The sequence below is a fragment of the Struthio camelus genome, chromosome 4 (genome assembly GCF_040807025.1).
Source record: "Struthio camelus isolate bStrCam1 chromosome 4, bStrCam1.hap1, whole genome shotgun sequence".
Classification (NCBI taxonomy): Eukaryota; Metazoa; Chordata; class Aves; order Struthioniformes; family Struthionidae; genus Struthio; species Struthio camelus.
Window position 1 is genome coordinate 83,070,041 of NC_090945.1, and position 27,821 is coordinate 83,097,861.

At 35.4% G+C, this 27,821-nt stretch overlaps 1 protein-coding gene across 6 annotated transcripts in view; it reads right to left on the minus strand.

Annotated features, from left to right (window-relative positions):
• Positions 1 to 27,821, minus strand: part of CTNNA2 (catenin alpha 2) — a 475,578-nt gene that overhangs the window by 423,409 nt on the left and 24,348 nt on the right. For all 6 annotated transcript variants that reach the window (XM_068943743.1, XM_068943741.1, XM_068943744.1 and 3 more), the window contains one exon: positions 1,633 to 1,739. In XM_068943743.1, coding sequence (XP_068799844.1) covers positions 1,633 to 1,734 — 102 coding nt within the window. In that variant the 5' untranslated portion in view covers positions 1,735 to 1,739. The remainder of the gene's footprint in view (positions 1 to 1,632; positions 1,740 to 27,821) is intronic.

A 27,821-nucleotide genomic window follows, 5' to 3' on the forward strand; every position in this document is an offset into this window, starting at 1 on the left:
AGTTCAACTTGTAATGGCTTTACCTGCATTTGTAGAAGAGTGCTATCAAACTTAAATCTAGCTAAACCAAAGTTGTCCCAGACAACTTCAGACTATGAAACTAGAACAGTACTTTTGCTTTTTGGCTGAAAAGCACAGTGAAAGGAAAGCAGCAGATTCACTCACAGAAGACTCCATCCACTGCTCTTTTCACAACGGATTCTGAGGCCAGCAACAGCTTCACTTTCTACCCCAGAAGCAGAATCAAAGTAAGAGAGAACTCAAACTATTTTCCAGTTAATATCACACAGACTCCCAGATTTTACAGTCTGTCTTCTAGATCAACAACAAAATTGTCAGGGTTTGTAAAGAAAGCTAATTATCACATTATCAACAGCTATGTGAAATGAAACCTGTATCTCTTCAATTGCCTTTGCATCTGAAAACTTGTGTGCAGTGTTAGATTTGTATTTTCTGAATAACTTGAAGACAGACCAGGCAAAGTAATTTTTTTTTTTTTTAATACAGATAAGAAAGGGTATAACTTCTTTCTACAGTGAATCACTTTAAGCAGCACAGGAATTAAACACAGATACTATTTTTAGAGCATTAGAAAGCAGAGATTTATGTTTAATATCAGTTTTATTTTGACAACAACAACATTAAGTTTGGTCTCACTCAGGAAAAGAAGGCCTACATCTTTATCCAGCAGACCAATTTTAAGGTCCACAATGTCTAAGATAATAACTAATAGCAAGCCGGTGGACAGATGCGGTTAGCTCACATTCCTAGGAGAAAAATGACTTATGTACTTTAAATAATGGGACTGCCCATTTTGAACCTTACTAGGACAAAATTATGTAACCAGCTGCTTATCATTAATGGCTACTCAGGAATGAAAAGGAAACAGGCCACAGAATCAATAAATTGCCCTGATAGCGACAGATGTTTGCTTTCTACTGCCATATTTCTCTGGATTGCTTTGCTGCTGCTCCTCCTCCCTCCTTCCATGCACTCACAGCACATTTAAATATGTACAGACACAGTAAACTTGATATGCCTAGATACACAAAGGTTTCTACTGAAAATAAAGAAGGTGGCCTACAAGGTTAAAGGCTGCACGTCACTATTGTATATGTTATACACACTGCCTAGCATCACTTTCATCTAACTCTTCCCAGACCATTTAGAAATGATTAAAAAATGTTTTAGCTTCTACTAGTAAAGTTACTTTTACGTTGTTGAAACATAAATGGCTAGACACATACTCCTAATCCACTGCAGTACCAAATTAAACAAGTTTCAATAGCTTCTTTCATTTTATTGGTTTAGCCTTTTGTTTTTAATGTGAATCTGTCTTCTATTGTACTGTAAGACACCAGAAGAATGTGTTCAGTCAGATCCCTAACTTAAATTGATCGTTTCATAAATTTCTAAACTGCTTTTGAAAGATGAGCATAACTGCCTCTTCATACTTTGAGATTATAAATTATTTAGAAGAACTTCTAAACAACTTTGAATGGAACTTTCCACTAGAGATGAACACAAAAGTATTTAAACTTTTACTATGAAATATTAGTAAGATAATTACATATAATACATACATATAACATCATGCTAAGGAAAGAAGCAAAACAAATCAAGAATACTTGCCTGCGTAACAAGTGGTTCCAATAGCCTCTCTACTGTGAGAGTCCTGATTTCCAAACTTTTGGGGTCCCATTTCAAAATGATAGGGGAAGTTGCAGAAGTCATACTCCCTAGAGCAGACAAAAGGACACAAAACCAACAAATATGACTAATGCAATATCCAAATAATGTATATAAGATAATTTTACATATTTGGAAAGTAGCATATAGAAGGGTGCCTTCATGTACATATAAAATACTTCTTCATAACATTGCTAGTTTTCCTGTACTTCCAAGAACTCCCAAGTTCCCTGCCAATTGTAGAGAGTCCTTAAACATTTATATTCAGAAAATCCTACCCTTAAAAATATATATCTGTAATATTGCCTGAAATACAAGTAATTCAATAACATTGTTCAGTTTTGTGAAAAGAAACCCCCCACAATATTTATGATTTCTTTTGGACCAGGAATGTCAGTACTTATTTAAAAACAAAAAAGATTTTGAAGACTGTCTTAGGCTTGAAGGCTTGAGCAAGGCTTAAAGCAAAGATGACAAAGTTGCAAATTTATCTGCAATTTCAGTTTTTCAAGAAGTGAAGTGGATTGAAAACTGGCTGAACTGCCGGACTCAGAGGACTGATCAGCAGCACAAAGTCCAACTGGAGACCAATCACTGGTGGTGTCCCCCAGGGATCAAAATTCAGTCCAGCACTGTTTAACATCTTCATTAATGACCTGGATGATGGGGCAGAGTACACCCTCAGCAAATTTGCTGATGATACAAAACCTGGGAGAAATGGCTGATACACCACATAGCTGTGCTGCCATTCAGAGGGACCTCAACAGGCTGGAGAAATGGGCAGAGCGCAACCTCATGAAATTCAACAACGGGAAGTGCAGAGTCCTGCACCTGGGGAGGAATAATCCCCATGCACAGGGATGGAGGCTGACCAGCTTTGCGGAGAATTGATCTGGGGGTCCTGAAAGATAAGTTAACCCTGAGCCAGAAATGTGCCCTTGCAGCAAAGAAGGCCAACAGCATCCTCAGCTGCAGTAGGCACAGCCTTGCCAGCAGGTTGAAGATGATGATCCTTGCCCTCTACTCAGCACTGATGAGGCCACATCTAGAGTGCTGGGTCCAGTTCTGGGCTCCACAGTGCAAGAAAGACACCAACATACTTCGCTGGAGTAAGTCCAGCGAAGGGCCACAAGGATGATGAAGGGACTGGAGCATCTCTCCTACAAGGAGAGGCTGAGAGAGCTGGGACTCTTCAGCCGGGAGAAGAGACGGCTCAGGGGGGATCTTATCAGTGTCTATAAATACCTGATGGGAGGGAGCAAAGAATGAGCCAGACTCTGCTCAGTTGCAATGGGCACAAACTGAAACATGGCAAATTCCATCTGAACATTAAAAAACACTTTTTCAACATGAAGGTGTCAAATACTGGAACAGGTTGCCCGGAGATGCTGTGGAGTCTCCTTCCTTGGAGGTATCCAAAACCCAACTGGACACAGTTCTGAGCAACAAGCTCTAGCTGACTATGCTTGAGCAGGGAAGTAGGACTAGACAATCACAAGAGGTCACTTCCAGCCTCAACTATTTTGTGATTCTGAATTTTGTACTCAAATTAATACAAGTATTTGATGCCAAGCAATGTCACAAGCTTGCCCATTAAAAAAAAAGTGTTAATATAGAATAATTCTAGTCTAAATATATCCTGTGTTTTAATTACAAGCCAAAAACTAGAAAGTGTCATATACCTAGAATACAATGAAAACTAACCGGAAAAGTAAAAAATAACAGTGTCATATTATATGCTAAATAAGTGAGCTCTAAATCAAATACTCTATACATAATATCACCACAAATTTACTGCCTGTGTCTAGAGGACAAACTGATTTCAGTAGTATGGGAGATGGGGAGAAGAGAGAGAGGGAGAGAATTAAGTAAACAAAAAAATCAAAAAGATGTTCAACCACTACTCCTTGGATAACAATCCACTCTATAAAGCTTAATTCAAAGGTATATGTTCAGTACCTAGGAATATTATCTTGTATACACAGAACAAGTCCCATTGTTTGATTCAGGAGGTCTTTGGCTAATTAATGTCATTCAAAACTATTGGGTTGATAAGCCTATGCAAAAGAATGTCACTGTATTACTAGCAGACAACCTAAATTACTTACTGAGAGAGAGATGTGCATCAGAACTCTCTCGTCAATGTTCTTATAAAACACGTAAATACAGCCCTCTACAAATTACTATTATTTGGCTTCCACTCAACAATTGTAAATGACAAAAGACTGAAACGGAGTTACCTACCTAGATATATGAACACACGGGGAAAAAAAAAAAAAAAAAAAGATGCTAACCATATCTTAACTACTGCTTTGACCAAAATATCCCCAAAACCATCTGCTTCAAGAACTTCACTGAAGACAAATTGCTCCATAGCTTATACCTATATACACATAATTGTGTGTATGTAATAAAAGTGTAAGGAAGATAACCTATGTGATCTGCTGACAAAGGATAATGGCAGTACATAAAATTTTTCACATAAAACTGTATTATGATAGAGAGAAGGAAACAAAAATAGGCATAAGGGAGAGAAAACTCCTTTCCCATTACATTCCAGGCTAGAGTAATATTATCCATTATTTTCTTAGGTCATTTAAGTTTTTTGTTCATCTCTGGAGTTTCCAGCATTCAGAGGATGAGTGTCTTTTTTTTTAAAAACACTCAATAACAACAATCCAATTTTAAAAATATGCAGTTAGGATCCAACCATTTGAGTTCCAACCTTTGTAATTTAGAAGTATGTACTTATTGTTCTGTGGGGTAAATCTCATCGAATTAAAGTACACATGGTGTTTTTCTGAACGCTTACTGAAGAAGAATTTTTCAGTACACTGGAAAGTCTCATTGAAATTTATTCTCTTTTGTTCACATAAGTTACCTACTGGCAGAGGATGGGTTTTTTGTTTTTTTTTTGTTTGTTTGTTTGTTTGTTTTTTAAGTCTGAACGTGAAATATGATATTGTCAAATAAGAAAAGTATGTAATAACACCGTATTTTAGACGGCCTTCTTCTGATGAAAGCTTTTGCATGGATGATTGCAGTCCTAATCCTGAAACTAACTCCATATTTTTTCAATAATATATTTGAGGGAAAGCTATTGTCTAATGGTACTTTATTTTCTGAGAAAGTCTGTTTACGAAATGCAACAGTACAGAGATATCTCTTTCCTATTCAGTCCAGCAACTATTGTTCAATGCAAACATTTGTTTAGGCAGCCTGCCCTGAAAGGATCATCTATTAAGAAAATAACTGTATACTTTAATCATCAATGTGTTACAGCAGGTTCCCGTATTAGAACGAAAATCTAATTCCTCAGTAGAAATGTGCATTAGTGCAGCAGTCCTCAAAAATCTAATCTCACAACCAGCCTTCTCACCAGCCTTTTACCCAGAGCAGCATTTCACTGTTTAGAACCTTCTGCTACAGAATCAATGTATTCGGCATGCAAAACTACCTTTGTCCATCACACTATAATTGTTTTCCTACAGAGTATATCCGCTTTCCTTGCGATTTACATAAATGTCCATTCTGATCTTCAAAAAACTGCTTACAAGCGACCGTGTATCTCATTTCTACGCTGCAACTTAAATGCAATAGCAAAAATCTTTTAATTTGACGTGAACAAAAGCAGTTTCCTTCAGCAAATATTTTCAATTTTTGGGAAATATAACCATTGCCAGCCTGGAACAAGCCTCTGGTTGCTGGTCCAGCTTACATCTGCAATGCTGAACATTATAGATGTGGAAGATACCCACTACTAGAAGGCAAAGAATGCTTTTCATAGGTGAGAAGGATGTCCAGCAATGCAGAAAATGCATAAGATGAGAAAAAGGGAGGCAAAGGCAAGCTAATAATAATTTGCCTCTCACTTTGAAATTTTGAACCTGTAATAGCCCTATATTTCAAGAGATTTCTATGGAACATTTTAAAAAAATGCAAGAATGCTTTACATATGATTCTCTTACACCAGTTACGATCTCATTGTACTACCGTCTCCATTCCCAAACTAATGGTGCACTTCCACCAATGGCTGAAACCTCCATAAACTTTCACATCTGAGAGGCAAGACCTCCTCTTTTTCCCCGCAGGACAGCAGTGCGACATTAGCAATGCGCAAGCTGGCTCCATATTCCCTGGTATGGTTACACTGGAGCACAGGACAAACTAGCTCAGACATCAGAAACACTAGGGACATATACAGGCTACAAAACCTTACCTCTTGGTTAATCAGACTGACAGAAGACTGCAGCAATACCCTGCGGCATATATGGGTGATACTCTAACTCTCCCTTAAGCGCATATGCAATATTGAGCAATGTAGGCATACACTGTGCATCCTGACTGCAGCAGTGTGATGTGCCACTGAAAGAGCTCAAACTGCAACGCAAGGGAGCTACTCTCAATCCATTTGCCCATTCTCCGCCGCAAATGGTACAACAATGCAAATAGAGAAAGGACGCAGAAGAAAGAGCGTGCATAAACCTGCAAGGAAGGCAAATAAAGGGAAAACTAACAGAATAGAGACTAACAGCAAGGAGGAAAAGTACAACAAAAAAAAGGAAAAGTGAATAGAGAACCCCACTTTCTAAAGATAAAAGCTCCTATTATTAGTCAAAGGCAACCAGTACAGCCTCCAGCACATCTGGCTGAAATAATCAGAGTGGACAAGTTTTTGACACACATGTTTATTTTGTTTTATAAAAGTGTCTCTTCTCTCATCCTAAAACTTAAGCAGGAAAAATAAGCCAAAATAAACCTCTATGCCGCATGCCTGAGCCTAACCACGCACAGACTTTTTTTTTTTTTTTTGAGCTTTTCTAAGCTTGCAACTTCCTTTTGGATTCACAGCCCTCCTCCCTTCTGTTCCACCTCCATGCTGGGCTGAGATTCTAGTTTGGATTCAACAAAACAAAGTTCTTAAATGGAAACAGGCCATTATGCAAACACAGACTTTTCTAGCCAATAAGCCGTTTTGTAATGAGGAAAATGGCCTTGACAAGCCAAAGATTACCTTGGTAACAAAGCTGGTGGGAAGGTGACCATGGAGTCACCTGACACAGAAACAGGAAAGTTATAAAAAGGTAATGACTGAGTCACTCGCACCAGCTCATGCTTGGAGGCAACTGCCTACACCAAAGCCTTACCGAGTCTGGAGGAAGAAAATACCTTTAGAAATCAAAGAAATCACAGGGGGAGCGTCAACTGCAGTGCAAGGGTCAGTGTAATAGCAGGTTTCCCACCAACAGCCTTCCTCCTCTGCTGTAGAATAATAGTAATAGTATTCTTCTGCTGAAGAAGAATAGTAATAATATATTTAAAAATTCACTGCACACTCTAGCTGTAAGAAATGTCCAAATTCTTTTAATTACTATATAGCTCAGAAAAATAAGTCTAGTTTAAAGGCTCACACACCTGCAGCTATGGATTGACTATGGCTCTCACGTTAGTATTGCCTGAGTTGGCATGCCAAAGCCATGACATGGCAGTGGTCATACAAATGCTCCTTCCAAGAAAACTTTCACACTTCTTATGGGCCCATAAGGCCCATTTCAGAAAGAGGTTTAGACAAAACGACGAGTTCAAGAAACCTGCAGTGGCCCTGAGACAGGAAGCTGGACTATGACTTCAACTCCCGGGTAGATTTTACTACCTAGAAGATCCTCACCCTAGGAGAGGGTTAGAGACCTCACTGGTACTGCCTACACTCCGCTGAAATCCCAGATTCTCAAGCGGTTGGTACTCGGACTGTCCCTGAGTACTCACACAGCTCTTCAGTGCCTCCTAATAGAAATCTTCCCAAAGATTTCTAGCTGTGATCAAAGCTTCTGAGCTCGCTGCCTCGCCGATGCTGGTTCGCTTAGGGTCACAACGAAAGCCCAGGAAAATCAAGACTTTAAATCAGGTCCCTGGCGCAGGTCCTGTGCAATGCATTCTCTCTTTGACATATTTCCTCCAAAATGACTGCAAATCTCTATTTATAGCAAAATAGTATTTTTATAAATGTAAGTTATTTAAATTCTGGAAGAATGTGTAGATATGACCAGTTTACATAAGTATCGCTCCTTTTTAGTAATGTAACTTCTTAGAAAGCTTTTTCCAAGTTCTGTCCCTCCCAAGTTCTTTTTCCAAGTTCCAGGGTCTGTCTCCTTCAGATAAACATTGATTCATTCTCACATCTTGTAAAAAAAAAATAAAAATAAAAATAATTAAACTTTTAGTGACTAAATCTACTTCCATCCTCTCATGACTTTTATTCAGTGCATGAAATTGGGACATATAATGCACTTATGCTCCCTGGAGCATAAAATATTAAGTATCTTTGGTTTAAACTAAGCCGTGTTTGCTTGCCTCACAACATAGAGATTATATCTCAAATTCAAACAATTCTTCAAAAAAAAAAAAGTTTTAAAAAAGTTCTAAAACTTAGGCCTAACCATGGTTTTGAAAGCTTTTGCTTCTTAATATAGGAGTCATCCTTTCATTGAACATATCCTAGTTATAATTCCTCATATTCGAAAACCAAATTAACATCACCTCTATATTTCCCCACAGTTTAAGCAGTTCACGTTTCTTCCTTACAGAGAGCTAGGGCTTTGGGGGTTTTTTTTGTTTGTTTTTTAAAGGAGTCCATTTTCCTTCTAGTGTCACCACAGCAGCAATACCACAGTATCATCTCTACATGTCTTTCCACTTCATTAAACTCAAAATTATCTATTTATTAAATAACCAAGAGGGTTTTGCTCTCGTTCTTACAGATGCAACACTATTCTCCTGCTCTGAAAAGGACCTTTTATTTATCTGACTACTTAAACCACAAGCCCAAAGTTTTTACAATTTCGCTGTGACTTAGTGGATGACCACAATCTTCCTTTGCCCTTGTAAAATCTACAAGTTTCAATACTAGGGAGAAGCAGCTGTTCTGTTTTCTAGATCCATAATTAATACATGAAATAGGATTGTTTTCAAACAAAGCCCTGTGGGAGCACAGTTGACATTTCCATCTGCAAGAATTTATTGCCATTAACGATAACCTTTCTGCATGTTCCCACCAACTTAGAGGTGCACATATTGTCTTGTTGCTGGCATCTGCATTTGTCACCTTCTTCATCAACTGCCTCTGTGACAAGTTTCTAAAAATCTGAGAGAAATCTCTTGTTTTCATTAAATCCATTCTTTCTTTGCACGTATTCAACTTTTAAGTTGATCTATCCCTAGGAAGCTCATTTAGAATAGGCCTAATATTCTGATAGAAGCGACATGTACCATTCTATAGTTATTTACCATTCTCCCACTAATCTATAAAACTCAGAACAAAGCTCTGTAAAGACAGAAACAAGAAGCCTAAGTCCCTTAATTCCACTTGATCAACTCTATTCAACAGCAAATGAGTAATGTAGAAAATACGCAAACAATTCCTAATCTAAAAGATGACATCCAAACACATAATAGTGCAAATGACATGCTAAATCAAAATAATTTAGAAAAAAAAAAAAAAAAAAAAAAAAGAGTTGCATCTTTTTTCCCTCAGAACCTAGACCCAACTTTGGAAAAATCTAACTTAAAGACAAAGACCATACTTCTTAGTACATGTTTTTAATCTCTTTCATCTGTGACACAACTTGGACTAAAACTTCCTCAAATGATTAATTTTGATTTTCATTAAAACATGCAGCACTGAATACAGTGCAGAAGACTAGGGAGGAGGAAAAAAAAGTGCCTATGTTTAAAACTAGAAAATAGAATGACCTCAGTAAGACTGTCAATTCAACATCATTCCCACATGAAATATATGCGGAAAAGTAGATATTTGAATCTGTTAATAAAGAATTGCAGAAGAGTTGCCAAATTACTCTAAGTATAGAGCTACAGTTTTTTTTTTTTTTAATGTTGTGAGAAGTTTAGATATTAGAAAAACAAAAATATGATTGTTACAGACTCATCCAGGCAAAGCTATGCTAAAATCTAGTGAGTAAAAGCTGAACCTAAACAATTTCTGAATTAAAAAGAAAACTCTTAAAATACTCTTAACTATTGAAAATATTTACAAAAAAAAAATTATAAGGAACTGAGATTTTTCTTTACTGTTTATTTTAAATTCATAACTTTCCTCTATCTCCTCAGGGGTATGGACTACTTCAAACAGGGCTTAATTCATTAAAAGATATGGTGTGTTGTGCAGGTGATTACACTAATCACATCTCTCCCTTCTAGCATTCCATTCAGTGAATGTATGAAAATGTGTTGCTTAAAAGTTTTGTAGATTGCATACTTGGTTCAATCAAGATATAAAATTATTCCTGTACTGCACCCAGAAAAACTTACTGCTTTACCTTCTGTCATCGCAAGACAGAAAAAAATTCAGATGGACAAAACAAAAAGGGAAGGGCAGGATCTGGCATCATTTCCAAAAGCTCTGTGCAACCATGTTAACACTACTGACGGACATTTGGCCATATGGATCCACATCTTAAATAGTCTTTGGCCATTACCTTTCTAAAAAAAGAGTATCATAGAACTGAGAAAGTTGCATAAAAAGGGCAACAAGGATAATCAATGACTTCAAGGAATAAATAAATAAACTAAGAATATGCAGCCTGCAAAAGAGAAGATGGGGGAGAAATACAATACAATACAGGACAACAAAATTTTAAGCGTCACGGAGAAAATGAAACAATCTGCTTGTTGTCTTTTTCAATACAAAAAGAACACACAGAAAGAATCCAATAACTGCATGCTAAGTTATGAGCAAAGTTTTTGGAACTTCTTATCATATGGTAATGCAGATGCTACAAGTTCAAAAAATAAACTACATTAATCAAAAAAGAAATAAAATACATTGACCTGAAGCCCTTGAGCTGCAGACTGTTTGAGGGCTGGAAGGTAATCTGGGAAAGTATCAGTGAGAGCTTTTTCTGCATTTTTACTCTGAGGCATCAACCATTTCATCTTCTCATTAAACGGAGTCTAAAACTCTTGACACCCTGGCCTACCGTCTATCCTGGTACAAAGGGAAAGACAAATCACTTGGAGACAACCTCCAGGAAGATAAGGAAATCTCAAAAGAAGAAAAAGATTGGGCCAACTTTTTGGAGTGAGATAAATCTACTCCCTGTCCTTTCACTAACAACCAGGGGACGTGGTGCCAAGCTATGTAAGTACAGCAGGAATAGCTTTGCCCTGACAAGGCAGATAAGAAATCCAGAAACCCAGGAGATAGTGAGGGTAAACACAGAGATGACAGCTCAAATTTGCCTCTCAAGCATGAAGAGCTTCAATTACGCAAAGAGGCATATAGAAGGAGCATTCAGTTTAGCACAGAGGCACTTGAAAAAATGACTTAGTATCACAGATCTACAACGTTTCTGGAAGTGAGGAATCAGTACCGAGAATGACAGTCACAGAGAGTAAGTGAAGTGCTGAACTGGCGGTGACAGTTTCTTGTTCGCTGTCTAAAAGCCAGTGATACTATGGTACCACTTTCAGCACCTCTTACAGTGCTAGAAGCACAGAGGGAGGTTCAGACAACACTCTGGACTATACCGGTGCGCAGAGACGCAGGAAATGCAGCAGAGAAAACATATGCATAGACCATCTAGATGCCTACATGCCTTATGTGTAACTCAAGGCAAGGGGACCTTTTCTTTGTTACATCCATGGAGGTAACTCGTGAGCCCTTCTCTTCCTTGTGCCTTGTTTCAGCAACAACACATAAAACTTCCTTTCAGTCCATCCCAGGATGATCAGCCCCTTACTATCATTTTAGTTTGACAGTAAAATGTCAAATCCAATCCAATATTCACATTGCTCTATTTTCTCCACTTCTCCTCTTCTTTAGTCCCAGCTTTTAAAGGACCCTCAATAGTTCATATGGTCTAAAAGGAGGAAATATAAGTTTAAGCCCTCGATACTATTTTAAATCTGTGATGATCTCGAACAATTGCTTAATAGTAAGATAGCAGCTAATTAGAAAATTCAAAAGAAAATGAATTCATTTCCAGAAAAATGATTTTATCTCACTACATTTAATTACTTTGTTTAGATCACAGAAAGGAACCCAAACATTCTTACTAGCAATTAAAAATCTTTAATGTAATAATAGCAAAATCTTCCAAACCCAGGTAGTATTAAGAAAATATTTTCATTTTGACATAATTTTGTATTTCTCTGTGTCAAGTATTCCACTAGAATATTTCAAAATAATAATCAACTGACAAATCAAAAAAGAGAAGCCTCAACAATAAATATTTCACTTCTTTGTTTCTGCATGATTCTTAGGATGCCTCTCCTATGTCATCTACTATAACTGTAGTGTAAAAGATGTCACTTTTCTTCAAATACAAAATTATTACCAAATTCAAACCTCTAGTTTCTACCCTTAGTTTCATTCTTTTCACATAATTGCTTTTGAGAGTCATTTATTTATTTTTTCCACAATTTAACTCTAGACTACTCCAAACATATAAAATACATTTTTAATTAAAAAGTCATCAACAAACTACTACTGTTCTAATTCTCCAATACAAAAAAAGCTGTTTTTATACTCTCCTATTGGAGGAAAAATTAATAATAATCTAACAGTAATCTAAGTTATGTCATGAAATCCCATCAAATTATCCGCAGCTTCCCTGTTTCTATTTTCTTCCATTAGGTTAGACTGATACTAAGAAAAAAAAAAAATTGCTTGCACAATGCCCAGACAATTTACCAACTTCAGCTTTATGCAGATGACTGTAGTATAAACTCTGCCAATTGCTAATCCTTCCATCCATTTATTTTTATTTACCTTAAGTTATCAGCCATGACATTATCTCTGACATTAAAGGTCTACAAGAGCAATAGCTTCAGAAATTTACTTCAGCTTCCCCTAGAAGTTCATCATGAATTTGAACCTTCCAAAATTTTGAATCGTCTCCTTGTGTAAGGACTAGATATGAATTTTGGAACATAGCCATGGATTCAGCACCATATAAGGAAACTTATGTGCAATGACTGGTAAACTCTGGTGCAATTTGGAGGGAAAAATAAGTGCTACGTATTTTTATTTGTGTATTGTAAAAAAAGTAAGCAAAGTAAATTAAAATGCTAACTGAAACCAAATTCTTAACTATGTAAGCCTTGCATCAAAATAATGCAACACAACAAATAGCACATTTAATCAAATCTATAATAAATCAAACTTACAAACAAACATTTGCAAAATTCAAGTCATGAAGCTGTAGAGTATATTACTGAATCATACAAAATGCTAAGCCCACAAACGTACCATTAACTTCCCTACATCTATGCAGCAAATTCTGTTAGAGAAATGCAGGTTTGAAAGCTAGAACTACATGAGGTAATTTAAGATAGTACTTGCTAGAAATTAGAATACCGGAAGTACAACTCATGTGTCAGAAGCTTTTGCCAGGTTTATCATAGAAAGATAAATGCACGCACTACTTTAAAATGAGTTAGATAGGATTTCAACTTAACTCATTTTTTTCCTATCAAAATAAAAGTAAAATAACCCTTACCAAGAGGAAAAGCTTAACATTTTATTTGTATGGCCACTGGAATATCACATTCAGAGCCATAGTTCAGGAGGGTCAAGTAATGTCATTAGGAGGGTAAATATCTCATGTTATCAGATCTCTTCTGAGCTCTTATTTGGCTAGGCTGGCATAATTTATTGCATGTCCTGGTTTTTCCCCTCCTTTGGGCTCATCTCAGGACATAAGGAGCATTGCCTCTGAGAAAATGACAATTTAAAGAGTCTATACATTTCTTTTCAGATTGAGGGTCACAAATTTATCTCTTTTCATTAACATTTTTGATGTTACATCTTTCCTTTAGAAACACAGTATTAATGTCCTAGAAGAAAGCTTGAAATCAAAAAGATTATTCTGTAGAATGAATTTTGATCTTGCCATCAGTGGGGCGAGAGCCTAAGGCAGAAAAATGGCAATTTCTCATGTTTGTTTGCTACAATCAATGTCCTAATCATCACTGATGTGTCTGTCTTATTTTCATTCAGACTTATCTAACCATCCATAGTTCCACTCTCTTAGAATTCCTTAAGATAATCTGTTTCATTTTACCAGCAAGTAACAGAGGAATAAAAATTAGTTCAGTTTATCATGACCAGATAAGTCACACTCCTTAAGGACCCAGATCCTTCCAGCTCCATGAATATAAAATGAATGCAATATAAAAGTTTCAATTTTTGCATATACTTGTCCATGCCCTCAAAAAAAAAAAAAAAAAAAGCTTAGTTTCCTATTGGAATCATATACATCACTTTTATTTCTGTATACAATATTTTTAATCATATCATATACTAAACAGCTCCCTAACTACAAATTCATTATATGTAGTATACTGACTCAAAAGACTACAATTTAATTTTTTAGTGTTGTCATAAACTACACTCAAAATTACAGCTGGAAAAATGTATAGAAATATAAGGCTATATACTGAATATTTAATTCATCTTTTTGTGAGATAATATGAAGACTTATTTCTATGAATGAAAGACAACTTCTTTTAGGAATTATTTCTTCTTTTTCTTTATCCTTACTCTCGCTCATCCCAAATATAAAACAAAATAAAGTAAGAGATTAGGAAATTCAAATTATTCCTTTTAAATAAAGAGACAGAAATGGATGAATAGTTCTTCCTGAAATTGAAAAAGAACTATTTGTAGAATTAAGAGTAATTTCCATATCACCATAGAAGAAAATACACACAAATAGATTAACACTTCTATTAAAAAGTTTTTTTCATACATTTTTGTGCTCCTAGTAAAGTTAGACAATTCAACATTTTTGTACCTTTAATTGTTTAATAGGAAGGAGCACAAATTGTTTATCAAGTATTTACACATGCTAACTCCTTCTCCTCAAACAGCAATTACTAAAGTATTTACAACTACAGTTGCATATAGCTTTAAAATTGTATATACATTCTTCCCCACACAATTCCATACTTACACACTCAAAATCAAAGTTGCCTATGACTATCGGTCAATAAACTTTTAAAGTAATTTCAGTTCTAACACGATGATGTAGTTTTAGGAGGTTTCATCCATTATTTGCCTTTCCCACAGCCCACTCTTAGCTTTTTAGTGTCTACTGGTTTTCCAGCTACTGGCCAGGACCCACTTGCCAGAACTGATAGCGCCAGAGTTCGTTTCTGATCTCATCACTTCCAGGGACCTGGCTCACTTAGACTTGCCAAGCCACACATTTCAAGTCGAAGTGGCATTTGGCATACAGGATTTCCTCACGTAGTATATGGAAAGCTGAACACCGCATATTGCTGCTGATCCAGCAGAGCACTGTAGCATCTAACTATATAGAAGCCTGAACCCTAAAAGTCCAAATCATAGCCCCCTTTAATAAGCATCTGATAAGTTCTTCATGCATTTGCCTGGAAGTTGCCATTTTCTATTATGTATCTTTAGGTACTGAGTGGTTAATTAGTTTATCCATACACCAGCACCTGATAATAAGCATCTGATAAGTTCTTCATGCATTTGCCTGGAAGTTGCCATTTTCTATTATGTATCTTTAGGTACTGAGTGGTTAATCAGTTTATCCATACACCAGCACACACACAAATTCCTATTATTAGCAGTGTTAGAGCATCTGTTTATCTAATCTACCTTTAAATTCCATATTTTGATAACTTCTGGTCTGCACATCCTCCTCCAGAAAATAACACATATGTTTTGGTGGACTTTGTTAGTCCTTTGAAAAAATACAGGCTTCCTGATTTTTAACCTATGTCTAAATGGTCATCCCTCACACCATCAAGGTCTTCAAGGTCTTCGTTATGTCTGTTATAAAATTACAAAATTTATTTTAGGCTTACGTATTACTATTGATTTCATACTGTTTCTGCTCAATGTAAAACTAAAATTCATGAACCCGAGTGAGCTGGACGGAATTTCCAGATAAGGTTGAACAGCATTTCTGATTTCACTAACATAAAATAAAGGCATTGTATTCTAGCACCTCAAATTACTGAAATTTTATAAAGAAATTACCATTTATTGAACTCATTTGACTTGTTACTCTTTGCTGTTAGGGTAAAACAACAACAGCAACAACGACAATTTCTGAAAAGAACTAAGTTGAAGAAGAGAGAAAGAAGAAAAGAGCTTGATGTTTGTAGGTTCCTAATTTCCTTTGAATCTGGATTTTGCCTCTGCAGGCACTCAGGTAGTGAGCATACAATAAAATGCTCAAAAATACATTATAGTAAAATAGAGAGTTTATTTGTTCTAGAATGTAAAATGGGAAAAGAAAAGTAGCTAAGACACGTCACTAACTCCAAAAAGGCTAAATGAAAAGGTATGTCCACTTGGCAGTGCCATATTATGATCTTTAAGACTTTTTTGAAAGGTCTTAATAAAAACTTCATAAAATAAATAGAATAGATCAGAATAAAATAAATACATGTTTATCATTTACACATACGTATGCATATACTTTTTTTCCTCTCCCACTCAGCATTCTAGTATTATAAATCACTTCAGTTGTGCCTTACACTGTATAATTCTTACAGAAACTACTCAGTTGTTTTCTTGTACTGAAGCAAAATGCCTCAGTTCTTCTCAACATCATTTGCATTTTTCGTTTCTACCTCTCTCCTTTGCTAACTGTGGAAACCTAAACCTTAGGTATCAAGTAGATTGCTGAGCAAAATTTTAGGTGAAAAGAATTTCAGTATCAGTCACAGATACACATATGCTTAGTCATGCCAAAATGTTACAATGGCATTCAGTACGTAACACAAAAGAAGCAATCGTCTGAAATAAGGACCACACAGAAGACAATTTTGCTCCCAAGAATACAAATCAGTAAACTATCTCATTTTTCACACCAGGTTACACAAGCAGTTACAAATTCTAAAGGAAGTACGCTAAAAGGGCTACTTTGCACTAAAAGAGAAGGATATGATTTTACAAGCCCAGTATCATGTTTTCATTCATAAAAGCTGGGAACAGAGCCAGATCTGACTGCACAGATTCAGTTTGACCTTTTGGGAACATTTATTTCACCGCACACTAATGTGTAACTTTGAATTACACCACTAATGCCAGTCATAGATATCACCATCCAATGAAGTAGTAGTTATTTATAAAATCCTTCTGGGACCATCACTGCTTAAGTATCTGTCTTACAGATTACACCAATAAACCTGGTTGTTTAAAGAAAGTGACAGCTCAGGATGCTAGTGAGGCAGCTCACTAAATTGTTTTGATTAACACAGAATCTTGCGCTAATGGTAGCGACTGCATTCGAGAAAATAGCTCCACTTTTCTACGATTGTTAAATTCAATGGTGCCCGAACTTTTCGGCCAGGGAGATTAGTTTACCCTATTGACAGAAAGTTGTGCAACTACAGCAAGACCAAGCTAACCTATTCACAGACAGGATGATTCTTGGTGACTACAGCAAATAATCCTTGGTGGTACAGCTTGCACTGTGCAGCATGCGCACAAAGATACCTCTTGGGCTGCACTCACCAGCCCCGAGCCAGGACAGCAGCTTGCAGAGAGCTGCTAGCAACAGAGCACCGCAAATGCCTCACACCTACCTGCTCACCTCTGCAAGGGTCTTCTGTCTAAAGAGATAGTCGTCCTACTGGGCAGGGGCTAGCTGCTTGTGGGAGTTATCGACAGAGAACGAATCACAAAAATTACTTTAAAATCCTTCCTCAGCTTTTGATTTTCTCAGTAACTTCAAGATGACACTTCATCTGCGTCATTCTCTTTCCTAGCAATAAGAAATGCAGTACTTATATATTCCGTACCACTGAAGCATTGAAAAAAATATACCACCTTTGTGACTGTGAGATGATGTTGCAACCATGCTAGCCATACATACCTAATGCAAGAAAACATAAAATTTAGAATGAAAGCTTAGTGTACTTGAAGTAAGTGGATTTTCTACTGACTTGAAATGACTATTCTTTCATTCATCCAGAAACTAAAGGTGGGTTCTATTACGATCACCTTCCATTGCACTTCAGACTTGCTAGAAAACTAAGCCTTTGTAAATCTTAACTACTCTAATATTCAGTATTTCTTTCTCAGCAATGAACCTGTGCCAATTACTTTTCTAACATTTCACTAGTCAAACCTATATAAAACTACCAGAAGTTTGGAAATTATATTTATTCTGGGACACTCGTATATTGCTTTAAATGCTTTTTAATCATACTTTTTAATAATGGACCACTTTACTGGCAATAAGAATATATATAATTTATTAATCTTCTGAGTCACATAGTTTACCAGCAATTCAATAGATTCATTAAAAATCTCAGCAAAACAAATTAAACAGAATTTCAAAGGCCAATCAGACTTTAATGGGATTTTTTTACACTTGAGCCTGCGGACAAACATGAGACCAGTTTCCAGTGATGCCTGCTCATTCTTCAGATTATATGAAATAACTCTGGATGAAATTTTCTTATTAGGATATACTTGCTGGTACTGCTGCCAATTCACCACATTTAAGTTATAATTACAATCCTGCTGCAGATTAAGATAGCATTCATCAGTATCTTGGCAATTCAAAGAAGTGTGTCAGACAAAATAGATCTTAGAAAAATGACCCCCCTTCCCAATCATGATATGACCTCCAAACCTGTTTTATTGAGCAATTTTCTCTATTGGCTTCAATGGAAAAAAGATTAGAGTTCATATTATGCAAGACTGATGGTGATCACAAGATGACTAAAGCACAGAAAATTCTCAAGTGTGATTTCCTCCCTAGTCTTTTTGAAGACAATCTTTTTTTCTGCTGTTTTCTATTCCCCTTTTATTGCAAGCACTACTTATTCCTTCACTATTAAACTTTCAAGAACATCTCCAAAATTATTTTTTTCAGAGGACTTGCCACAATTCTTTCTTGCTTTAGAAGCTCTTAAACTTTTCTGAAACCACATTTTTCCCACCGTGTGGTCTTTAAAGGACATCAGTAACTTTTTGTCAATGAATTTCAATTATCTTCATAAGAAGCAAACAAAAACTAAAGTCACGTATACACTGGGCATGGCACATTTAGGTGTTTGAAAATGAAGTTAATTGTGTGCATACCAAAAAAAAACAAAGAAATGAGAAGCCACATTTTGAGTCGTACTTGTTCCCTTCATGGTATTAACTTGAAGGGATGGAATAGAGCAGATCCATAATTCGCTAAATTAAAAGCTAAATGTATTTCATTTATCATTCCACAACAACCAGAAGAAATTTCTTCCTAATGATGTACATCATAATGTAAATTGATGTACAACCATTTTAGAAGCACATGTATGAAACATAACCATTGTCCAGTTACGGTATCAGTTGTTTGGTCACTAACTTTGGTCTACAAAGCTCACAAAGTTTTAAGATGTCATTCACAGAAAGACAATTACCTATTTAGGAAGAAACACACATTACTGAGGAGACTTGACCCAGATCTCTTGATTTGAAAAGCTGGGGAAAGCAACTGCAACACTATCAAACCTGAGAGGAGACCTGGACCTCGAAGCTTCCTCCATGTGTTGTGTCAATAACAACTTTATTTTACCTACATTTGGAGAGGCAGATAATGAAAACAGTACCTATAAAACCAATATCTAACAGAAACATAGCCTGCTTATTATATTTGGCCAAATGTTCCCAGAAGGCATCCTCTCACCACTAACGTTGAATTGCACAGTCCATTTTTAAATGGAATAGGTAAAGTAAAAAGAAACACAACGGTTCCGTGCAAGCTAGAATTTGATGATTATTGTGAACACTCCCACCAAGAGATTTACTTTTATTTTTCTAAGTTTCTCTCCAACTCCTTCTGTTATTTGAACGCCTCATTGCATACATAACAAGAGCCCAGCAATAAAGAATTTCCATAGCAACTACTTCAAAGAATACAGCAATTCATGATATAAAATTTTATGTACTTTGACCAATACTTTTATTTATCTAGACAGATTTCTTTATCTATGTTCAAATGGTTCACATAGGTCAGGAAAAATAGAGTTTCATATTAACACATTATTAAAAAAAATTAGATATTTCTAAAAGAATTTTATATGATCCCTAGAGAAACTGCAGTGCTAACCTTCTGGAGTTCAGCATTTGCAAGACTCTAAAGCGATTATAAAGAAATTCCAGATGGTCAGCAATTTCCTTAAATATTTGAAATGTATATAGTGATATAATGTAAAGTATAAAAAGAGAATTTATACAGATTTTTACATTATTAAATGAGAATTTTCTGCAGCAAAAAGAGAGACACAAAAGTAAAGCTTCTTATTTAGAAGCTAGAATTTATATTTAGACTATTTGGATGCAGAGTATTTGAATTTTTCCCCATTTGGAATCATTTTTAAGATGTGGAGTGGATTATTTTTGCAGACGTTCTGGTGATTTACACAGCATCTTTCAGCTTCTCTCTCATGCCAACTTATTACGGCCAGCCTACTGCGTACTACAAAATCAAACACCACAGAATGTATTCTATCTAATTCTATACTGTGACCAGAAAAATGCTTAGTATGCTATGGGTCCCAACACAGGGAATTTTTAAGCTCATGACAGCAGAATTGACGACATGGATAACATTCCAAACTAAGTTCATTTAAGTGAATTTACTTACTTAAGATATACCTGGTTGTATTCTTCCCTATTATAAAATATAAATATACCAGGCTTTCCTGACCCAAAAGAGAGAGTTCATATCAAGAGCCAACTCCTAAACAATGCACAATATCATCTCCTATTAGAGAATTCACTTAATTTTTGAATGAGGAAACATTCAAACCATAATTGTACTTTTCCCTTTCACAGGAAACAACTCTTGCTTGTGTGGGTTTTTTTCCTCTTTTTTTTTTTTTTTTTTTAAATACACAGGGGTAAAAGAACCTGTCAAAAATGTCCTCTTCCTTAGTGTAGTCCCGCACCATTCTTTGTTGCAACATCCAAGATTTCTGAGGGAATCTACCACTACAATCAAGCATATAAACTCTATGATACACAGGGCCCCTAAGAGTCTCAAAACAGCCATTACTCACACTCAGAGCAGAGCACCATTCAAACTAGGTATTTGAAAACAGAAAAGAGAAGCGTTTATCTTAAACCTAACTGCTCTTAAAGGCTTTAGGACCTAGCTCCAGATTACAGTGTAAGGCATGCTGCATTCTGCATTTGAGGTCCTCTCCTGTAGTAATCTATCCCATCCACAACAGAGCAATGGTCACTCTCTCCATTTACAAGAGACACAAGGAGCAGTCATGGTGTCCCATTTTATCACCCAGCTCATGCTTACATGTGTTTGTACAGATGAGGAGAAACCTGGGTTCCTTCCTCATCTCAGCCCACAGCCCTTATTGGTCACAGAAGAGTCCTAAACAATAGACCACAGCCTCCTTCCTCTCATCCCGGAAAGCTCTTTTTCTTTACAGTGGTATTACTCCCCAACTCTCCTTCTTACAGGTGTGCTGTTTATAATAAAACTAAATTAAAAATAAAAATAAAAAGGACTAATTTGAAAAATTAAATTAAGGATATGCAAAACAACGTGACTGAAGTTGCCTTAAAATTCATAGTGGTCAGTTTGAGAAAGTTCTGGTTTTAGGAAACTAAAGCATTAGAGTAAGAGTGTGTACATTCACTAGGAGATACTGATTAATGATCGCACTTTAATGTAAAGATATCAAAGCATTTAATGTTATCGTAAAGACTTAAGAAATATTTAACGCTGAAAATGAAGTCTTCAAGCAAAACCAAGATGAAGCATATCGTTACAACCGAATGGCCACAAAAACTGTTATTGGTTTGATTAGATAAATAGGTCTTCAACGTATACAGCCTCAGAAATAATTCTCATCTGTAAATAACTTCAGAACTTGTAGGGATGGAAGAGCTGAAAATGACTATAGATATGTCAACCTTTGCTTTAGCCTGCCTCATCATTATAAAATGTTACCTTATTTAAATAGGATGCGCTAAACACATTTTACAGAAATCCATATGCACTTCAAGAGAAAGACTAAGTAACAAAGTCACGGTAGAAAAGAGTTTGCAGTATGTCTATCTGAAAAGAATCGCAAAGACATGGAAAAGAGAATGAACTACTGAATGAAGGAAATGGTCACAAAGACCAAACAGCAATTCAGGAAACTCAAAAAGAGGATGCTCCAAGGTTCCCATCTGCTGCTTTAACCACTGAATTTCAAAACCAGAAAAATCAAAAGATAGCCCAAGATATTAAAGTCCAAAGGCTGTGAAATTATTCACACAAAAAAGTTGGTAAATAACTATGACATAAATATAAGAAAAAAAAAAGGGGGGGGGGGGGGGGGAAGGGGGAGCGAGGGGGCGAGAAGGCAGAATGTGCCAAGGCTAAGTATAGGAAGCACAACTTGTATTCCCTTCAATCACATCAAACTTTCAAACAGAATCATTTAGGGAATATATATTAAAATTAAACAAAATTCCACTGGCAAATGATCACCTTCCATAAACTCAAAATATCTGGACCATCAGCAGAAACACTGAGGCTTCCATTAAAAAGAACAGCTAAAGCAACAAAGATCAAAAACATTGTTAAGATTATATGATTATTTTAAAAGTCTCATTTTACGCAAGCAATCATTTGATTACTTTAAGTCAGAGGTCTTTTAAAAACATAATAATGAATTAAAGAGGAAGTAAAGACACCTGATTTTCTTCCCTCTACCTTGTGATAGCCCTCTACCAGCAATTTCTAGTCCTTCCCATAACGTTTACTTGCTTCACTGGACATAAGAACAGTTATTTGGGGTCAGATCAGATTTTGAGGAAACTCAGTGCTTACTGTAGTGGAAGTGATTGGGTAGAAGAAATTAGACCTGCTGAGGATACTCTTCATGCCTATAAAGAGCAACCACAGAGGTAGAAAAAAGGATGAAAAAAAAAATGAAAGGAAGTCCTGACTTCTCACAGAAGAGCATAGCTATAACCATCACACAAGCAACTATTTGTAGGAAACAACATATCAAGTAAGGCAAAGGCTTTTCTTGGTCTCTTTACAAATTAATCTACAGTATCATATATACTGTATATAGTATCATATATAGTATTAGACGATCTGTTCATGAACGTGCCTCTATTGCACTGGCTCTAAATTTTAATAGTTATTCAACACTATAACCTAAATCTGTAGGCATTGCAAATTTAGTGTTACGTTTGCATCTCTCCTTAGCTAGATATCAAGAGTTCTTTAGAAAATACTGTAATCTTCTTGTCCAAGTGTAGAACACGCGTTTCAAAAAATTTGGCCTTCTGATTAGCAAAATTCATTTTACAGGAATATTCAGTCTTCAACTTTTTGATAATGAAAGTTTTTCGTCCTTTGCAACAACACGGTTGCGGACAGGAGATTAGTATCAATACTGCACACATCATAATCTCGTCTATGCAGACTTTGGAAAATAATCAGAGATAAGAGGTTGTCAGGTAAATAATCTGTCATTAAACACAGAAAAACAATATTTTCCTTCTGTACAATACCCATCGATCCTAATTATCTAATAATCAAATTAATTTAATTTTGATTTACAATTTTAACAAGTATTTAAGGAAATGACTAAAAACAGGCATACTGAAGATCATCTAATAGACTCTTAAAAGAGAATACAAACAAATTTTGATATAGAACAGAGAAAGAGATTGGCTGACCCATGAAAAGCATCTTCAGAGGAAAACAAGTTAATAGTCCTGTCCAAATATATTTACCTTTACAGAAATACAGAAGGTCAGGCATGTATTGTCTGCAAGTGTAAACCTAAGTACTTAGGATCACCCTTCTCATTTTTGTAACCATCTTACCATCTTGAAGAAAAGCAATTGCATGTATTATGAAGACTATCTATTAGTCAGCAGGTTTACCCTTGAGTACCACTTTATTACACCAGCTCATGTAACATAGAACACCATTTAAAAAAAAAAAAAATCCTTTTTTTATAAAATTAATCAGTTCAGGAGAGAAAAAGCAGAGCTGGGGACAATCCACACCTTCTATTAATTGCCATTAAAATTATTGCAAATTGTGGATGTTCTAACATACATAGACAAACCTCTTTCCCACAATTCAAATGTTTTCCAAATTTCTTTACTTTTATACACCTGAGGCACATTAAAGCTTTTAACTGCCATCAGTTCATTAAGGGGGAGAAAGGAAGGTGTGAGCCAAGATCCAAATAAAACTATTCCAACCTCACCCAAAAAGTGCTTCAAAAACTTAAAAAGCATAACACTTGCTGTTCTCCAACTTCACAGTATACATTTTCTATAAAAGAATACATACTTTTGCCTAATGGGAACATTTATATACTTTTGGTGCTTAAGAATCCACAAAAATACACATTCTGAATGGTCAAAATTATTACCTTTCAAATTTGTTCCTACATGTGTTACTCTGACATACTACACTTTCAAGGAAAAGCATATCTGGAATAGCTTTTCCCCAGAATCCTCTACAGTGAGCATCAATGAAAGAAACTGAACTGATGGGTTTTTTTGTCAATAGGCAATTTATGACGGAGAACTTTCAGGTAAGAGGAGGAAAACGTGTTTCCACTGGTACATACTCCCACCTGTTTCTCCTTCTCCCTGCCAAAATTAGTATTTGTGGTCAAGTTTTCCAGTTTATGGATTTTATCCTCATTATATTTTGGGAGGAACTATCATTTTTCCCATGTGCTGCACAGGAGAAGCGGTTTATGGTCATATGGGTATCTATAGTAAGGAAAAAAAAATGATCCAATATATGCATATATATCGCTGAAGTATAAAAGCTATCCTTATGCCTCTCTTACTCAAAGACAGATACATATACAGAGAGTATCTGCCTACAGACAAGTACCACGCTGCAACTGCATTTGCTCCATCTTACTCATTTTGCTTAACAGAGTTTTGGAGTGAAACCTGACTTTGTTCTCCTGAGAGTTAACTTTAAAGTAACACGAAAGAAAATATTTGTTAGTATGCTACCAAGTATCGCCTTAGACTGAACCTCAAAAGTAAAATGAGTAAGATATGTTGTATCACTCAAGATCCTTGATAACATGGACTATTAAATCTGTATCAATATCCCACTCATTTGAGCAAATTAACTAGATTTGAATTGTATTTCAAAACAAACAAACCACATCACATCAGATATCAACAGCATTTTGGTGTTGTCATATAGTAATCACATTTTTTTAATCATACAGGTTTTGGAACTTTTGATCAATATAATGCAGTTCTAGCCAAGATGAAAAGTAGTGCTCAAAACTAATTTATCTTTGCAAGTGCATCAATTTATAATGAAACTGAGTATAAAAACTTTCTTATGAAATGGAAAACTTAAATTTTGCTTTAAGTCCATTTATAATGAAAGCATGTTTTGATAGTATCTTATGCAACTTATCTAGCTGAAGTAAGCAAGTACTCTATTTTAAACATTCAATCAATAGTTTAGTAAAGGGAAGAAAAAAAGGTCAGACGGCTGAAATGAAAGACGAGGAAGACAAAATGTAGATTCAGAAGTATTTATTAAAATAAAATTTCTCTATATTAGCTTACTTTTTTCCAGTTGTACTTTTTTAAAAACATTTTTAAATATTTTGCCATAAATACAATATTAAGCTTTAGCTGAGCCTCAATATTATTATTATGTATTTTGTTCCTCGCAAAATAAACAGACAGACAGATATACTGTAAAACTGCCTTAGATGTGTACAGGAGTTATCAAGGTCAGAACTAAAGTTCAGCTGCATTTTCTAGTCCTAGGCGTACACTCTAGAGCACGGTTGGATTTATGTTTCTTCTTCTGAAGTTACTTTATGTTTTAAATAATTGCCAATTTTGGAATGCTGCTTTACGTATTGTATATGTTGTATATAAAAAAAAAAACTTGAACTTATCAGAGAAAAAAAATCATAAAGGACCCACATAATTTGTGCAAAGGAAATTTTTACTTTAAAAGTTTTTATTTTTTAAAGCCCAAGTTGAACAAAAAGCCAACAGGGTAAACCAGCCACTACACATACAGAGCATATGAATGGGTTAGCTATTTCTGGGATGTCAGATCATCTTTGAAACAAATATAATGCTAGCAAGACTACTGCAATAATTATACACAGAAAAGGAGCAGATTAAGGGGAATAAAGCAATTCAAATGTTACTTAGAGAAGCTATCACAGGAAAATATGTACTCTCCAAATTTTTTGATGTTTTAGGCAGGAAATAGTAATATTGCATTTCTTTAAAGATACGTGATTGCTGTCCATTTATTTTATAATCATTTAGAAATTTCTGGTCTACATCTTCCAAAACCATCATTTTCACATCCGAAGTAAAAAAAGAGTAAAATTTAACACTTAAAAGATATTTTAAAAGTTCCAAGATTGCTAACTAAAACTTAATCCTAATCAAAAAATCTTCTGAAACCACAAATTTTCTTGAAGCAGAACTACCTTACTCTGCAAATTAGAAGTCTAAACAGAACTCCAAGTGAAATAACCTTCTTTTTTTATTACAATTCGTAATACAAATTAGAAGTTTACTGAAACCAGACATCCTAGTAAGAACCAATTGAGCACAGAATGTTTGCACACGGCAGGGCTGTCAGACCCATGTTATGTTGCAGCAATTTCCATTTTTTGTTTTATACTTTCCAGTATGCACAAGTTAACAAACTGCTACCAGTCAAGTCAAAACTAAACTAGTATAGGAAGGGATGGGAGGAAATTTCAGGTATAACTGAACAGGAACTAATCTAATGAACGTGCTAGTTTGGATTCCTGGCTACCGTTTAGAAATTGGTTATGTCACTTTTTTGGTAGTAACTGTTCATGAAACCCATCAGCCAACATAAAACACTATTAGCTCTTATAACAAAACTATTTCTTCAACTGTGAGGCTCGCAACTTTATACCATTAGGCAAGTTTGTCAAAACAGTACTAGAAGTGCTGTCACTTAAATGCTAAGGATTGATTTTAACCAAAAAGGAAAAAATAAAACGAGGATACTTTTCAATAAACCAAGTACAAGTGCTTCTGGTATGTGATAATAGGCACAGGATTTTCCTTACCAATCCTCCAATTCTGATTCTCCAGAAAGGGAGTCAAGAAATCCCTCCCTGTCTTTAAGAGCAACCATCACTTTGTCTTGTTTATTTCTGCTTTGCCATAGCAGGTCCCTGACGAGATTTCTTCATCCCTAAGATCTCACATCACAAAAGAAAGTTTATTGTACAGATGGGAAAAACCAGCATTTTAGCAAATGCTAAATTGAAGTCAACACAATAAATACTCATATAAAGGAAGTTTATATATATAGAAATATTACATAAATTGTATCTTTTTTTCTGTAATTCATAAAGATATTATGTTGATTTTAGAATTATAGTATTTGCAAATAGTTTTTAATATCATAATTTTCAGTTAAATTAAAGTCCAATTAAGTCAAAATAAAAGCCAAATTTTTAATTCCAAAGGCATTTTCAGCCCTCCTAAAACTAACATTTAAATTCTAATACCTTTGTTACATTTCTGCAGTGATTCTAAGTTCTTCAGCCTCTGAGAACATCACACACAAGCGTGTCATGAATTTGAAATCTTTCATGAAATTATACCTAAAACAGACCAAATTATTGGCAGTGGGAAGAGAGAGGGGAAATCAAAATTTTAAGTGAATGTGTTCTACCTGATCATTTTATATGCCAATTTATAATCCTATATTAAAGTTCCTGCAAAAGCACATACGAGGACAAAACAAGAAGGCATTTGATGATGTTATGCCCCATTCATACTTTTCCTCAGGCTTCTACTAAGTCCTATGGATGTAGCAATAAATGATTGCAGATGTATATTATTGAAACTATCAGTTACTTTACATTTTTTATATATATATATATATACACACACACACATACAAAGTGCGTGTGCATATATATGTGTGTGTGCATACATATACATGCACACATATATGCTTTTCTGTATGTATAAACAATCTTCATTACAATTCTGAATAAAATCAGAACAGCCAGCTATTAATCTATGCAGAAAATATGCTTAGGCTTGCTGATAACTTTATGAAAGAAAATTATCAAGTAGTGACATT